The sequence below is a fragment of the Semicossyphus pulcher genome, unplaced genomic scaffold (genome assembly GCF_022749685.1).
Source record: "Semicossyphus pulcher isolate SPU_LCO1_2020_fin unplaced genomic scaffold, fSemPul1.0.p SCAF_5, whole genome shotgun sequence".
NCBI classification, from domain to species: domain Eukaryota; kingdom Metazoa; phylum Chordata; class Actinopteri; order Labriformes; family Labridae; genus Semicossyphus; species Semicossyphus pulcher.
This window is the reverse complement of record NW_027211726.1, coordinates 13,984,619-13,999,985: the sequence shown is the minus strand read 5'-3', so window position 1 is coordinate 13,999,985 and position 15,367 is coordinate 13,984,619. Positions and strand designations below refer to the sequence as shown.

At 41.5% G+C, this 15,367-nt stretch overlaps 1 protein-coding gene across 3 annotated transcripts in view; it reads left to right on the top strand.

Annotated features, from left to right (window-relative positions):
* The window catches only part of syngap1a (synaptic Ras GTPase activating protein 1a), a 47,860-nt gene that overhangs the window by 20,944 nt on the left and 11,549 nt on the right, over nucleotides 1-15,367 (top strand). For 2 of the 3 annotated variants that reach the window (XM_069680980.1, XM_069680978.1), the window contains exons 5-15: nucleotides 1,190-1,343; nucleotides 1,853-1,951; nucleotides 2,092-2,352; nucleotides 2,433-2,768; nucleotides 2,899-3,043; nucleotides 4,922-5,066; nucleotides 6,279-6,515; nucleotides 8,540-8,741; nucleotides 10,647-10,837; nucleotides 13,606-13,810; nucleotides 14,020-14,595. In XM_069680980.1, the coding sequence (XP_069537081.1) occupies nucleotides 1,190-1,343; nucleotides 1,853-1,951; nucleotides 2,092-2,352; nucleotides 2,433-2,768; nucleotides 2,899-3,043; nucleotides 4,922-5,066; nucleotides 6,279-6,515; nucleotides 8,540-8,741; nucleotides 10,647-10,837; nucleotides 13,606-13,810; nucleotides 14,020-14,595 (2,551 nt within the window). The remainder of the gene's footprint in view (nucleotides 1-1,189; nucleotides 1,344-1,852; nucleotides 1,952-2,091; nucleotides 2,353-2,432; nucleotides 2,769-2,898; nucleotides 3,044-4,921; nucleotides 5,067-6,278; nucleotides 6,516-8,539; nucleotides 8,742-10,646; nucleotides 10,838-13,605; nucleotides 13,811-14,019; nucleotides 14,596-15,367) is intronic. The other variant, XM_069680979.1, reaches the window with a different exon arrangement.

Below are 15,367 nucleotides of genomic sequence, written 5' to 3'. Positions count from 1 at the left end.
GAGGTGGTTAGCTAACTTAGCATAAAGACTGGAAATGGAGGAAAACAGCTAGCCTGGCTCTGAAAAAGAAAAAAAAAGCTTCTATGGCTAAAAAATGTATATACTGTGTATATTTTAGCAAATAAAGCCTTTGTGACTTTATTTTTAATATGTTCATTATTGAACTTTGTAGGTTTGAAAGCTTTATCACCTTTCAACAGAGCCAAGCTAGCTGTTTCTCCCCTGCTTCCAGTCTTTATGTCTAGCTAAGCTAAACAGCTGCTTTTAGCTTCATATTAAGGGCAAAAATGAGAGTGCTGTTTAACTTGTCAGCTCACTCTTGGCAAGAAAAGTGTCTTTCCTTAAATGTAGAACTATTGCTTTCACCATGACGAAGCAAGCTAGCTCTAGCTTTTCAGTTTGTTCATCCTCAGAGCGAGTTTCAGAAAATGTTAAATGAATCATTAGGGACTTTATTTTGACCTTTAGGCTTTATATTTGATGTACAAAATGAGTGCGATTTTGATTATCTTGTCTAACTCTCAGGTAAGCGTGTTTCACAAGTGTATTTTCTAAGATAATATGCTAATCCAATCAACTGCTGGTTTTAGCTCTATATTTTGAACTAGCATACACACACAAGAAGGGGAACAATCCACTCAAGTCACTCTAGAGGCAAAGGGTTTTCCTTGCTTCATTTTTTCAATTGGTCTACTGACCTTAGAGAGCCTTTCCTCACCTTTCTGCTTCCATTTGAACCGCAACCTTTTCTCAAAAGAGCAACCCTCTTGTAAAGATTACCCTGTGATCAGCTCTCTGTGCTTTTTTTATAACAGCACTTCAGTTTTTCTGCAGACCAGCCCCACCGAACTGCTTGTCTCACTTTTTTATTTTTCTCCATTTACACAGTAGGCAATACTGTGGGCCATTTCCTAACATGCAGCATGAGTCACATGTGTCGAGTCAACAGACCGAGCTGCAAACACCAGAACTGAAAATCTGGTCGTCTTATCTTTCTACGTAAACTCATTATAAAAGGATCAGATCTCCAGAAATCTGCCAGAAATTGCAGCAGTGATGCGCATGGATCTGAGCTGCAGTGACTCATTTTTCCTTTCTGCATCTAAATACAAATTTAATCATTATATAAAAACAATGATTATCTGGATTCTGTAAGTAAATAAATCTCCATTTCTTCTTCTCTCACCAGGACACGATTGATGCAGAGCTTCAAAGAGTCACACTCCCATGAATCCCTGCTCTCTCCTAGCAGTGCTGCGGAGGCTTTGGACCTAGTTCTGGATGAAGAGGCCATAATCAAACCTGTTCACTCCAGCATTTTAGGACAAGAGTACTGCTTTGAGGTGCTCTTAGTTGTATAACCTTTTAATTCTTCCCCTGCCTAATAATAGACTTATTTTTACTTATACTAACCCTAGCAAAATAATCAATTTAAAGAGTATTTAAAGACATGAGGTGCGGCTGTAAAGCCACTTCTTACTTCTCTCTAAATGAGAGAAATGAAACTACTTAGTGGTTTAAGGAATTTATGCTGAAAAGATTAGTCAAGTAATTAAAAAATTAATAGAGAACAGTTTCGAATCGCTTAATCTTCTTAAGTCTTTTAGTCTCGGATCAAGTCAAGAGATTCTCTGGTTTCAGCTTCCAGGAAATATGAGAATTCACTGTATTCCCCCGTTTGATATGACTGCAAATGAAGTCTCTTTGTGTTATTTACAAGACAAGCTATTTTAAGAGGTTCCTTTGGGCTACGGAGTTACAGATGAATCACTACAGAAAATATCGTTTGTTGGAGCCATGTAAGGTAAATTTCATGATAATTAACGTGCTGAAGCTTTATTGATGTCCACAGGTGACCACCAATTCAGGGACAAAATGTTTTGCCTGTCGCTCAGCTTCAGAGAGAGACAAGTGGATTGAAAATCTGCAACGAGCTGTCAAACCCAACAAGGTAGAAACATATATATTTCTCATTTGAAATCGCAATTACTCCGAGTTATCATCCACCTTGTGACCTTTCCTTTGGTCACATGACCCAGGGTGTAAAATCAGGAACCAATATAAATAAGGACTGTTATAATGCAGTAACAGGACTCCTCGTTTCGGTTTCAGGACAACAGCAGGCGGGTGGACAACGTGCTCAAGTTGTGGATCATCGAAGCTCGAGACCTCCCGGCTAAGAAACGCTACTATTGTGAGCTGTGTCTGGATGACATGCTGTACGCGCGCACCACCAGCAAACCCCGAACCGACACCGTCTTCTGGGGCGAGCATTTTGAGTTTAACAATTTGCCTACCATTCGTAGCCTTCGTTTGCACCTGTATAAGGAAACTGATAAAAAAAGACGCAAGGTAATGTATTGTGGGTTGATCTAAAAAACACTTTATTGCGCTACATTTAAAATCTAACCAATGTTTGCTTGATAATGTAGGAGAAAAGCACATATCTCGGCCTCGTCAGCATCCCCATCTCCAGCATCACGGGCCGGCAGTTTGTCGAGCAGTGGTACCCGGTCATACAGTCCAGCGTGTTGGCCAAAAGCGGCGGTGTCGGAAGTGCCAAAGTGATCAACGCCTCGCTACGCGTCAAGTCCCGCTACCAGACAATGAACATCCTCCCGATGGAGCTGTACAAGGAGTTTGCAGAGTACATCACCAACAACTACCGAACACTGTGTGCAGTCCTGGAGCCGCTGCTGAGTGTTAAAAGCAAAGAGGAGGTGGCGTTTGCTCTGGTGCACATCCTTCAAAGCACAGGGAAGACAAAGGTAAACAAGGGGTCAGATGTAACATGATTGCACGCCGCGCTCCCATAAATCATTGTTGTTGTACGTCTCTCAGCTCCCTGTATGATGTGTGGGTTTGTACTCTGAGCTGAAAAATGTAATCTCTTCTCAGGAGTTCCTGTCCGACATGGCGATGTGTGAGGTGGATCGATTCATGGACCGTGAGCACTTGATCTTTCGCGAGAACACGCTGGCTACAAAGGCTGTGGAAGAGTACCTCAAACTGATAGGTCACAGATACCTCAAGGAAGCTATAGGTGAGGCTGCTGCAGACGAGCACAAGTGCAGTGTGCGTTTTCTCCCACTGCCTGGATAAAAGGACGACTCGAAGCTCCAAATAAATCAAATAGTTTCATGAAGTGTGTCAGAGTAGGCTAATTTCAAGCATTGTTTAATGTGAGAGTGTTTGAGCTACATTTGGGATATATTTGTGACATTCTTACTCAGTGTGTGAGCAGCATTTTCAGGAATGCCAGTCTAAAAAGAGCTGCCTAAATGTCACATCAACAAACAGGATCTGTGCTTGAAAAACTTTTCTGTCACAACATAAAATGCTAATTTCTTTTCTCATACAATGACGGAAAAATAGGAATAGTTGGACAAGCTTTTTAAGGTTGTTCTTGATCCACATAATCAGCATTAAAGAATAATGTATTTAACACAAAGGAAAACACACCAGACATTTTCATGTTTTGTCTCATTTATTACAAATCCTCCAAACAGCAGTCATTTTATTTATGCGTTAGCAGTGTTAATTTCATTAACGAAAATTATGACGATACATTTCAACGTCCTTCTTTTCAATGACAAAGACGAGACATTGACGAGCTAAAAAATGGATAAATGAATGAATAAAAAAACTCTGTTGACACATATGTTCTGTTTTCGTTAACGAGACAAGACTAAAATGTTTGTGATGGGCTTTCGGATATTCAAAATCCATTATATTTTAAAGCCTCAACCACCAGTTAGAGATAGCGGGTATCACAAAGGTTGTTATGAACTTTCTCTCTTAAAGGAGCAGTTCGCCCCCTGGAAAAAGCCGCTGTCAGTCAAAGCTGGTGTCCTCTGTAATCGATAGAAGCAATAATATTTGAGATTAGCCCCATAGCTGTGGAGAAAGTTGTACAAACAGATTGTGGTTTCGCCCATTCTACATTCCTACAACACCCAGCATGCATTGCTCCCCTCCCTCTGAAAGGAACGGCCCAGTGAGAGACGCTGGAGTGAACTACTACCGTTTTTAGCTGCAGGCAACGGCTCAGAGCGGTGCAGAATCCGAAATACGGCGAGAATATACCGGTGGATTGTCAAAAAAATCTTCAGGTCTGCAGTCTACATTTCAAACCTGACGATTTTGAACGAGACATGACATCGGAGGCAGGCGTCCTAGATTGAGGAAGTGTAGTTTAGCGAGCTCTCTGGCCTCCACCAGACTATGTAAAACGCGTCATCTGGGGCCCATTAGAGAAGCAGATAGCGTCCTCCAAAGGCACAGAGCGAAATTGCATTTTTTTCTACCATAATGGGATTAGCTCCCCCTAATAGCATGAGAGGACTGAGGTTGAAAATCGGCAAACTTTTAAAAACGCCCCTTTTTCTGTGCACGCTCACAGAAAAAAGGGCATTTTACGCGTCATTTGAAACTTCTTCTGCACAAAAAGCAGCGACCATCGGCTGTCTGCTTCAGTTACACTGTTGACATGAGAAACGATGATGAGAAGTAATTTTTTAGATGCTGCGTCTTCATCGTTCTTTTACTGTATGGATGACCTGCTGAAATTTAAAGTGTTAATTTTACCTGGAGCAAACAGGTAAAAACGAGAAAAGGGAGACTGTAGGGGGTCATGTAATGACTGAAAATGTTCTGGGTTGTCATCGACAACAAGGCTATATATGACTAAATGTGACTAAAACAAATAAGCATTTTTGTCTAAAGACTAAGACTAAATCTAAAATAGCTGATACAATGAACTCTGTATTTTAGCTCTTATCAACATTTTTGAACACTGTAATAATCTACTGTATAATCTAGATGCTCATTTGTGTCCTCCTGGTCCATCTGTACGGCTACATTTTTCTTAAATGATACAGTTTTGGAAACATGATGACTGAGTGTGATCTATAACTTGCAGGTGACTTTGTTCGAGCCCTATATGAGTCTGAGGAGAACTGTGAGGTGGATCCCATGCGCGTCCCGCCATCAGTCCTCGCTGACCATCAAGCCAACCTTCGCATGTGTTGTGAGCTGTTACTCTGCAAGATCATCAACTCTCTCTGGTCAGTTTCTCTACGTTTGTACCTCCCAGGAAACTGTCTGTTCTGTATCTGTATGGTTTGGTGTCATGAAGGGACAAATACACAATATTCTATCTGGGGTCCATTTTGGACACCAATCTCCGAACCCGTCGGCGATAGTCTGACAACGATATAGCCTCTGGGGGCAACGGTGAACATGTGGGCATGTTGGGTGTAGCCAGCGTTTAGCGATGAGGACTTCCTGCCAAGACTTCCGCTTTGCATTGTTTACAGTCCAGTTAGCAACTTGAGAAGCGACCGTGTGTTCGGAAAAGTGAAGCGAATTTCACCCCTCTGTTTTTCACTGTAAATAATAAGTTACACAGAGGCTGCACTCTGGCTTACTTCAGCAGTTTTTCCTGTGATTTACTTGCACTTAACGTGTCTTATGTTTCAAATTTCATCATCATGATGCAGATTAGTAAAGAGTAAAAATGAAGCTTTGTCAGGTCTGTCCTCAAGAGAAGAAGAAAACTACTTTTAAAAAGCTTGTTTGTTGAACAGAGGGCACGTCGATAATTTCTGATGCATTCGAGGAAGTCAGGAAATCTAAATGCTGAACGGTTATTGTGACACAGCGTAAAGGGAATTTATCTCAAGTTGAAATGTTTGATTTTTGAGCGGATTGTTAGCAGATGTCTGTTTATAGAGATTAATAAGAAGCAAAGTTGTTGTCAGATGACCGTCGATGGGAGCTGGGATGTCATTACAGAGGATTACATCCTGCAGACCTCTTCCTATGCTGCAGCCTGTTGATACGTGATTGGTCAGTATATTCGGACTACAAGCGTAGTACAAACGGAAACCAGAAGTTCTACATCTCTATGTAGAATCTGTTAATAGAGATTGTGTCCACACCAATCACTTTAATATTGTGTGAATAAAAATACACAGTCCCACCTCTCCCAAATCTTACATTTCCCTGGAGGCAGCACGACTGATCAAAGGTCTCAACCCTCTTTGTTATGCAGCATCTTTGATGATTCAAAATCTAAAGCTAAAATAAATATGATCTAAAACTGAAAACACTTAAAGAAGAAGTAATTTCTTTTAGATAAAAAACATGCATTTATATTTTGGTTTCATTAACATTTTTTCAACACACATGATCCATCCTGAGCAGGGGGTCCTGTAATCCTTTATTTAATCTATAAACTCTTAACAGTGAGTCATAACATCATGTTCTTGTTTCAGCATCTTTCCCCGGGAGCTGAAGGAAGTCTTCGCCTCATGGAGAGCCAGATGCGCCGAGCGTGGCCGAGAGGACCTGGCCGACAGCCTCATCAGCTCCTCCCTGTTCCTCCGCTTCATGTGCCCGGCCATCATGTCCCCGTCCCTGTTCAACCTGATGCAGGAGTACCCCGCCGAACGCACGTCCCGCACGCTCACACTCATAGCCAAGGTGATGCAGAACCTGGCCAGCTTCAGCAAGTGAGTCTCTGCCATCGCCTGTCCTCTCACTGCAGACATCACATCACATTTATCTGAGTCACTTCATTTTTAGGTATTTGACTTTTATGTGAGGTGGGATGAATGTCACAGATTAACATCACGGAAATAGAGGTTTTGACTGAAAGGCTATAAACTGTTACTCACCCACAGTGAGCTGTGAGGCTTTTAGCTGTGACGCATTTGTGCCTGTGTTCGCTCTTTATTTTGAATATTAAAACAATTCTTCTGGCTAAAAAAAAGCACATTTTAATCAAGATATGAAACATTTGGTGGCAATTCGATTTTTCAGGAACATTGGATTCATATTTAAGCGTTTTTTTTTGCCACCTTTTATTGTGACATTTCTTATGCTGCTTTAGTTTGATAAGGAATATTACCTCCAGCACCCCTGTGGTGTCTCTGTCTTGATTTTAGCTGCATAGAGTCAAAATAACTAAAATATGAAGATAAACAATGTAAGGGTGGTCTAAACTCTGACCATGGTAATGCAGAGGATCATTTTTATTATTGCTTTTATCTACCATGTCTAATGATTTGATGAAAACACGAAACCCTGCAGGTAAATTGCAAACACAGCAGAGTCCAGGCAGAGGTCATCTTATCATTGAGGGAAACTCAGAGACTCAGACACACCTGTAACCACATGGACCATGGGCAACGTTACCGTTAAAAGTAGCGCGTTAGATTACTTTTACATTACCAAAGATTAAAGCCCCCTTTGCGACTGGTTACACATGTCGGCTATATTGTTCGGACGGTGTGTAGCCGTCTACCTTTGAATGAATTGACTCTACCGTCACTGCATAGCCTCGTTTACGGCCCACAATCTGTAACTCTGCAGACTATTATCAGGAGCGTCAGACGCAGTAAAACCTTTCCGGCTCTTTATTATGCCAACAATGTGACAGTGAACTGAGCAGACGCACACAGTATTAGGCACAGCTGCTTCAATGAAAACAACATAACACAGGCTCTTAGTCGCGACCAGTGTGTTTAGCCTGCAGATGCAACATAACATTTTCCATTGAAACATTTATAGAAAATATTAGCATCAGTAAAATAAAATACAACAAGGTGTGTCTTATTTGTACAGGTAAGTATTAATATCTGTAATTGATTAGAAGACAATAGGTCACATGACATGGAAGCTATTGAAAAAAAACGTGAATTTTTATTTGAAAATATTAATAGAAAATAGAAAAAGAATCGTAAAAAATCGGTTTTGTGTCTATTTAACAGTAATTTATTGATGGTCCCTAAGTCAGGCTCTGAGGGTCCTGCAGGTGCTTCTTCACATTTGAAGTCGAGCTCTTCGCAGCTGACAAGCACTGATCCTCGAGACACAACTTACATTTCACCGTGATAATGTTCTTGTCCCTTTCGCCCAAAAATTCAAATTATGGGAACATTCTCACGAAGTAAATGCTGTCCTCTCTACCATCTCGCTAGTTGAATTAGCTACACAGCTGTGTTTACCTTCGCTGGTACGCAGCTACCTGCCTAGAAGTAGGAGAGAAACAGAAACAGAAACAGGTGTTTTTGTGGCGATAAACAGGAAAGTGAAACACAGCAATTTTTTCCAGTAACGGATTACTTTATATGAAAAAGTAATTACTTGAATTGCTGAACTAACTCGTTGCGTTACTCGTTACAACAAAAAAGTTATCTCAGCACTTTAACAGATTACTTAGTAACGTGTTACCTCGACGGCAAACTGTTTTACTGAATTACATAAAAATAAATAACCAAGTTCAATGTAAATATCACATTTTGACTATAATCAAAACCAAGATACTGTATGTAAACATACACGTACATACTGTGTGTCATCTTACACTCAAAATGAATTAATCTCAAGACAACAAACAAGGCAAGAACTAACTAAAAACCTTTTTAAAACCACAATACATGACAATCTTCAACTGCAAACATAACATCATCCCACTTTCATGCATGTTTCCATCTCGTGCCCTTCGTTCACGTACCCTCTGTTGTCTCTGCAGATTTGGACCCAAGGAGGAGTACATGTATTTCATGAACGAGTTCCTGGAGATGGAGTGGGGCTCCATGCAGCAGTTTCTCTACGAGATTTCCAACATGGACGCCGGAGGGAACGCCGGAGGGTTTGAGGGCTACATCGACCTGGGCAGAGAACTGTCGATGCTGCACAGCTTACTGTGGGAGGTCATGGGCCAGCTGAGCAAGGTAGGTGAACAAAAGCACAAGAAAGTTATTTCTTCTAGAACGGAAGAAAGTCGTTGAAAAATGAGGTTCTGCAGTTTGCACTTTGTTGGAATTAGAACTTGAATATTTAACTCTGCTGCTTGCACAGTTAATTCATCATAACTGCGCTGTAGTAGTTCCATAATGAAAGTTATATGTACTTAATGCTCAGCCCTAAATTGTTTCAATGGTTGAAAGAGGTTTAATATTTTATGATTTGTAATTGCTGTGTTTGGTGTTTTCTGAATGAATTAGTGATTCAGACTGCATTAAGTGTATGGAAAGAGGTTTCCATCGCCTGGGGCACAGAACATTTCCTGCTGAGCCCTCAGGAAACTATACGATTTGGCATAAAACGCTGAATAAAGCTTAGATTATTAAAGATGCTGGTATAACTCCTCTCCAGACACAGACTCCAATACATTAAATCTGCTATACTAAGTAAGTACCGATCCAGCACCATGCTCTCTTTATCCTATAGTGTGATGTAAAGTTGACTATCATGTAAAAAATGTTTCCATGCACTTCATGCATGTAACTTAAAGCTCCTGTGAGCTCGTGGTTATGAAACAGACTGATATTAATTCTGATGACTCTATATGACCCGGAAAAACGGGGGGTAGTTGTCAGATGAAGCTGCACGCTGCCTTTGTTTACATTTTCCAGGGCAGAAATTTTAAGTGAGCGATACATATGACTGTTAAAGAAAGCAGGATGAGATTATTTTTTAAAAACCACCACTTAAAGGGCCAGTTGACCTATTTTCAACCTCAGTCCTATTATGCTTTTGTGGGGAGCTAATGCCATTATGGAAGGACAAAAAATGCAATGTTGCTCTGTGCCTTTGGAGGATGCTATCCGCTTCTCCAAGGGGCCCTGGAAAACCTCCCCCGCAGATGACATGATGGAGGCCAGGGAGCTTTCTAAACTACACTTCCTCAATCTAGTACGCCCGCCTCCGATCGCCATGTCTCGTTCAAAATTGTCAGGTTTGAAATGTAGACTGCAGACCTGAAGATTTTTTAGACGATCCACCGGTATATTCTCATCATATTTCTGACTCTGTACCGCTCTGAGCCGTTGCCGGCAGCTAAACGGTAGTATTTCACTCCAGCGCCTCTCGCTGGGCCGTTCCTTTCAGAGGGAGGGGCGCAATGCATGCTGGGTGTTGTAGGAATGTAGAATGGGCGAAACCACGAGCTGTTTGAACAACTTTCTCCACAGCTATGGCGCCAGTTTCAAATATTATTGCTTCTATCGATTACAGAGAACACCAGCTTTGACTGACAGTGGCTTTTTCCAGGGGCGAACTGCTCCTTTAAGTATGTACAGGACAAAATCAGCAAAGATAAAGAGGTACGGCTTTGTCCACAAGGGGCGCAAAAATCCACACAAACCAAAGGTTCCTCACAGGAGCTTTAACGTTAAAACTTATACTGCATAATGGTAAAAAAACAAATTGGTGACATTTGGCTGACATCTAATCTTCTTAACAAGGTTGGTGGGGGTACCTATCCAGCAGACTGAATCACACTATCCCTAATTATCATCATAATAATGATAATAAAGAATAGTAATTTATGATCAAAGGCTATCACAGGCTTTTTGTTCGATAATTACCTTGAACTTGGCAGAGTCAGTCAGTGATTCATCGTTCCCTGCGTCTCCCTGTCAAGTCTGATACAAAAGGATAATCACTTTGAACTAAAGTAGGTCATCAGTACACGAGGTAATCAGCTTCACCTTTAATTTTACATTTTCCTTCAGTCATACCCTCCCCACAGCTGCTGTGACCGCTAACATTGTGCATAAAATAGCCCCTGGTTTAATAAAGGTTCCGAAACTGTAGGAGGTTTAGTTTTGTCTTAATATCTTTCTGTGTTGTAGGACGCTATTCTGAAACTGGGACCCCTACCACGGCTGCTGAATGACATCAGCGTCGCCCTGAGGAACCCGCAGCTCCACATGCCCACAAATCACCAGCCCGACCGACCGAAGGACCGACTCTTCTCGCGGCCATCTTTCAATCGCCTCATGTCCTCTGACTTCCAAAGCCTTATGATGCGAGACTTAAACAGGTATCTGCACATGGTCTCATTCACTATATACGGTTGTTGTTGTCACTTGTGTGCGTAGAATTGGCTCTGCATGTCCTCAAAGCACACACGGCGAATGCTTTTACATTACAGTTTTTATCCCTCCTTTGTGAATTGTCAACATTTTAAAGACGCACCTTTCGCACATCAACAGAGGGATACTTTTGTGTCCCTTCACTTAGGGTGTGATTAATGGTGACACAAAAGAAGATGAAGAATCCACAATAAGTGACAAATAAATAGCTCAACACAAAACACTGGTGTATTGCTAAGAGCCCGTAATGCTAATGCTAATGCACCTCTTCAGGCTTTTTAAGCGTTTTATCAATCAGTAATTGCCAGCACCATCTGTTCCCAGACTCTCTTACCCAAACCCCTCGCCTCTGTGCTTTAATTCATTTCCGCTCTGTGCTATTGTCAGGAGACAAGAGATGCTCTCATTACAGCCTAATAGTCTAAATAAGAACTCTTAAAGGAAGACAAAAACAGAGGTATTATCAGAGGACGCCACCGCAGCTATTTTGTCTTTGCTATTATAAGTCCCTCCTATCAAGCAGCAGCAAAATCTGCAGCAGGCACTTTTCTCTAATCTTATTTTTGTGTCTTCTGAAATTCTGTTTATCCTTCTTGCTCTTTTGGAAAACGCATCTTTTCATTTAACTGTGTGAAAACGCAGTGTTCCTGTCGTCCACATAATCTGCCTTCTGTATTCAGTGCCTCTTCATCCCCCTCCCTCAAAGCCAATCTGCTCTAACTCAGCGGTCTATCATTTGATCAGAATCTGGTCCTGATTTTAAAGCATTTTAATTTGCAGACGTCAGCCGTACACTCCCCACGTCAAAGATAATCAGAACTTTCCAGCCTCCCCCTCTGATTCAATCTCTGGGCTTGTGTCCCCAAAGGGCATGAAGTCTATTTCTAATTTTTATCTTATAAGTTTGGATTGTTTTCACGGTTTTCTCAATTATTTGAGAAAACTCTCCGATGTAGATAACTTTGTCCAGAAAGCAGACTTTCCGACAGACGAGGTGGATCACATTCTCTCATTAGCCCTATATTGCTAAGGTCTTATTTCTATCCTCTATAACATGTTATGCAATATCCTTATTTACTGCAAGTTCAAGTGCATTCAAAACCGCTAAGGATATTCATTTTTCTTAGCACGTTTACATACAAAGCTAATGTGAAGACATGTATACAATACATGCTTTTTGTGAGGAAAGGGAATAACAATGACTCATGAGAGATTTTTGTAACCCTGAGATTCCTTCAGTCTAAAGAGTAAACACCTGTTTAACTTTTTAGAAACAATATGCATTTTTAGAAATCTGAGATAAGTAGCTATACCCTTAAAGGCTCCATGCAAACTCCAAAAGCACTGTTAGATTACCAGTAAATAGGGATAAGATAAGATTACTTTATTAATCCTGAAGGAAATTATAGTGCCAGATATCTCCAAAATACAATACAAATTAGAGAAATGCAATTCAAATATAAGTGAAAATACAAAGTGTGTGGACTAATGCAAAAGAGACGGTGCCTCAAAGAAAAACAATGTTACAGAAAAGTGATATTGGACATGGTCACAAACATAATATAGCCAGATAAAGAAAAATATGATTATACATAGTGAATATAATATAACCTGATATTGAAAGTGTAATTGCACATGCTATTAGGAGGTGCACGTGGTGATAAAAGTCCCATCATGCTCCATTTTCCCTCCTGCTGAACGAGGAGGAGTTATATAGTCTTATGGCCACAGGTAGACTTCCTGTGGCGCTCTGTGGTGCTCCTCGGTGGTCTCAGTCTAGCGCTGAAGGTGCTCTGGTAGGACTCCAGTGTGGCGTGCAGGGTGTGAGCAATGATGTTCATGATACCGAGGAGTTTCCTCAGCATCCTCCTCTCAGAGTGTCATTATGACACCTATAAACAAAATATATCTCTCCTCATTATTAATTTTTATTTTAAATTAATTTTTGTGTGTTGATTTTCGTGGGGTTTTTTTGTTTCTTGTTGTCTTTAAATGTTACTTTTTAAACATTGCTCTATGTAAATCTTGCTAATTGACTATATTCAAATGGCGGCCATTTTCCTCTGATGTCATGCTCAGGCTGGGAAGCTTAAACGCTGTTACTGTATAATGTCATACTCCTGTGTTTGTAAGTCACATAAATGTAGGGTATCAGACAATACATTATCATTTTACTGCTATTGGAATGATAGGAAACTGCAGAGACATTTTTACATCTTTCTAGATAACCAATTATCTATGGTCAGACAACAGCTAATGTTAGCATCCAGCTACGCACTAGATAGTATTTCAGTTTGATAGTAGCTGAAGTGGCTGAAAGCTTTGGTTAATATTGTTACACTATAAAAAAAGGAGAGGCTAAAGTTCCTAGCTAATGCAATGTTAGCTAGGAAATAGCTACTAATGTACTGTATTACCCAGCTAACGTAATGTTAGCTAGAAAGCGGTAAAATGCTAGCATTACCTGTTGTCTAACAATCGCTCATGGTTATACAATGTGTTGTTTTACCTTGAAATATGTTGAAAAATAACTTGAAAAAATGTGTTGCTTATAAATTGAATAGTAGTGAAATGCCAACGATACAACCTGGAATACAGCAACATTACTTTCTACCCTGAGCATGATTAATTAAAAGTAATCATTAAAAGTATTAATAAGACATAATGTTAATAAACCCAGTGTAGCATTTTGTAACGTCTCTTTCTGTATCTACAGTTCAATAGACATCTCTCGCCTGCCATCCCCCACCACCGGAGTCTCGGCTGTAGAGTCTCTCTCATCTAACCTGAACATGAGGCGTCACGCAGAGCGAGACCTCCGCTCATCCAGGGAAGTTTTCTACGTGACCCGCCCGCCGCTGGCTCGATCAAGCCCCGCCTACTGCACGAGCAGCTCCGACATCACTGAACCTGATCCTAAGGTACAACATAAAAAGAGCTTGAATCCATTGTGGTTGTGTTTGCTGACTTATGTCTTCATTCTGCAGTATCAGTACATTACTTCTCATAAAGTCCCTTAAACCAATTACTAGCATATTTAGATTCATCACACTCAAACATTTACAATTAAAAAACCTTGTAAAAACCTAAATAGATATACAATGAGTCTTGTTTTTGTTGTGTCTCTCAGGTCCACAGTGTGAATAAAAGTGTGTCCATGATGGACCTTCAGGACTCCCGTATGAACAGCATCTCAAACCTGAACTCTGTGGGAGACATGCTAACTTCCTCTCAGGCCTCCATCGCCGGCTTGGGCCACAGCTTCGGGAACCTCTGCGGCCCTCTGCGGATGGGAGGGCACATGCCTGCGGGCTCAGCTGGCTCCGGTTTGAGACTGAGCCAGATGGGCCACATAGGAGGACCCACCGAATCCATCTCCCAACAGCAGCAGCAGGCGGCAGCCGCCATGCACTACCCGCTGTCTTTCCAGAACCCGCTATTCCATCTGGCCGCCCAGAACTCCCCTGCTCAGTCTCAGCATCCCCCTCCTCTCCTCCTCGCCCCGGAGCCCGAGAACGGCCACCACGACTACCAGCCGGCCTTTGGCAACAACGCCTTCTCCCGCAGCGAGGACTTGTCCGGCCTGCGGTCACAGAGCAGTCTGGTGCAGCCCAGCATCGTGCACTCACACAGCTACAGCGATGATTTCACACGGCAGAATCAGAACAACGACTACGCCTGGCACCAGCTGTCTCTGCAGGTGCAGGTAGGAATCTCTCACTGATCTTCACATGTGAAATATCACAGAAATACAGATTCATGTTTGTTATAACAAGCAACAAAAGGACCTTCTTCTTTGCTCAAAAGAGATACCTTCTAACATTATACAATACATTTACAGATCTGTGCCATATATTGTAGCTTTACCCTTTTATCAACACAGCATATTATAGCAGAAACCACAAATATCTTGTATGTTTATGGATGTGACACCACAGCTCTGTCTCAACCCAAAGCAACAAAGAGAGAACAGCTGTGGTCGAGCGACATAGACAGGAAGTGAGGAGAGCGAGCGCCGTTAATGTAAATAAAGCAGTGAAACAGAGAAATAAAGCATTATTTTCTTATAGTTCCACAGTGGTTACGCTATAAACAACAAACTAACACGCCTACACCTCCGTACAACCCCGCAGGAAGGTACAGGGTTTAGTTTTTATAAGTCCACTGTGTGTGTGTGTGTGTGTCTGCTCCACCCTCCGTCACACCTGGAGCTCTTATACAGCACGTCACAGCGGACTGTTCTCATTCACAGAACGGAAAATGAAGGCGTTTTGTGAAGTCCTTTTCACGTCTCATAAAGATAGATAGTGTTAGACAGTGTCTGTTGCAGAGCAGAGAGACAGCCATGTCACCTTGATGCTACGTTTTCATGTAGTCCCGACCTGCGGGCTGTTGGCTGAGCTCCACACCGCTGCCTAGCGACTAACGTCCAGAAATGCCCCAAACACAGCAACAGAAACATTTTTAGTTTCTCTGAC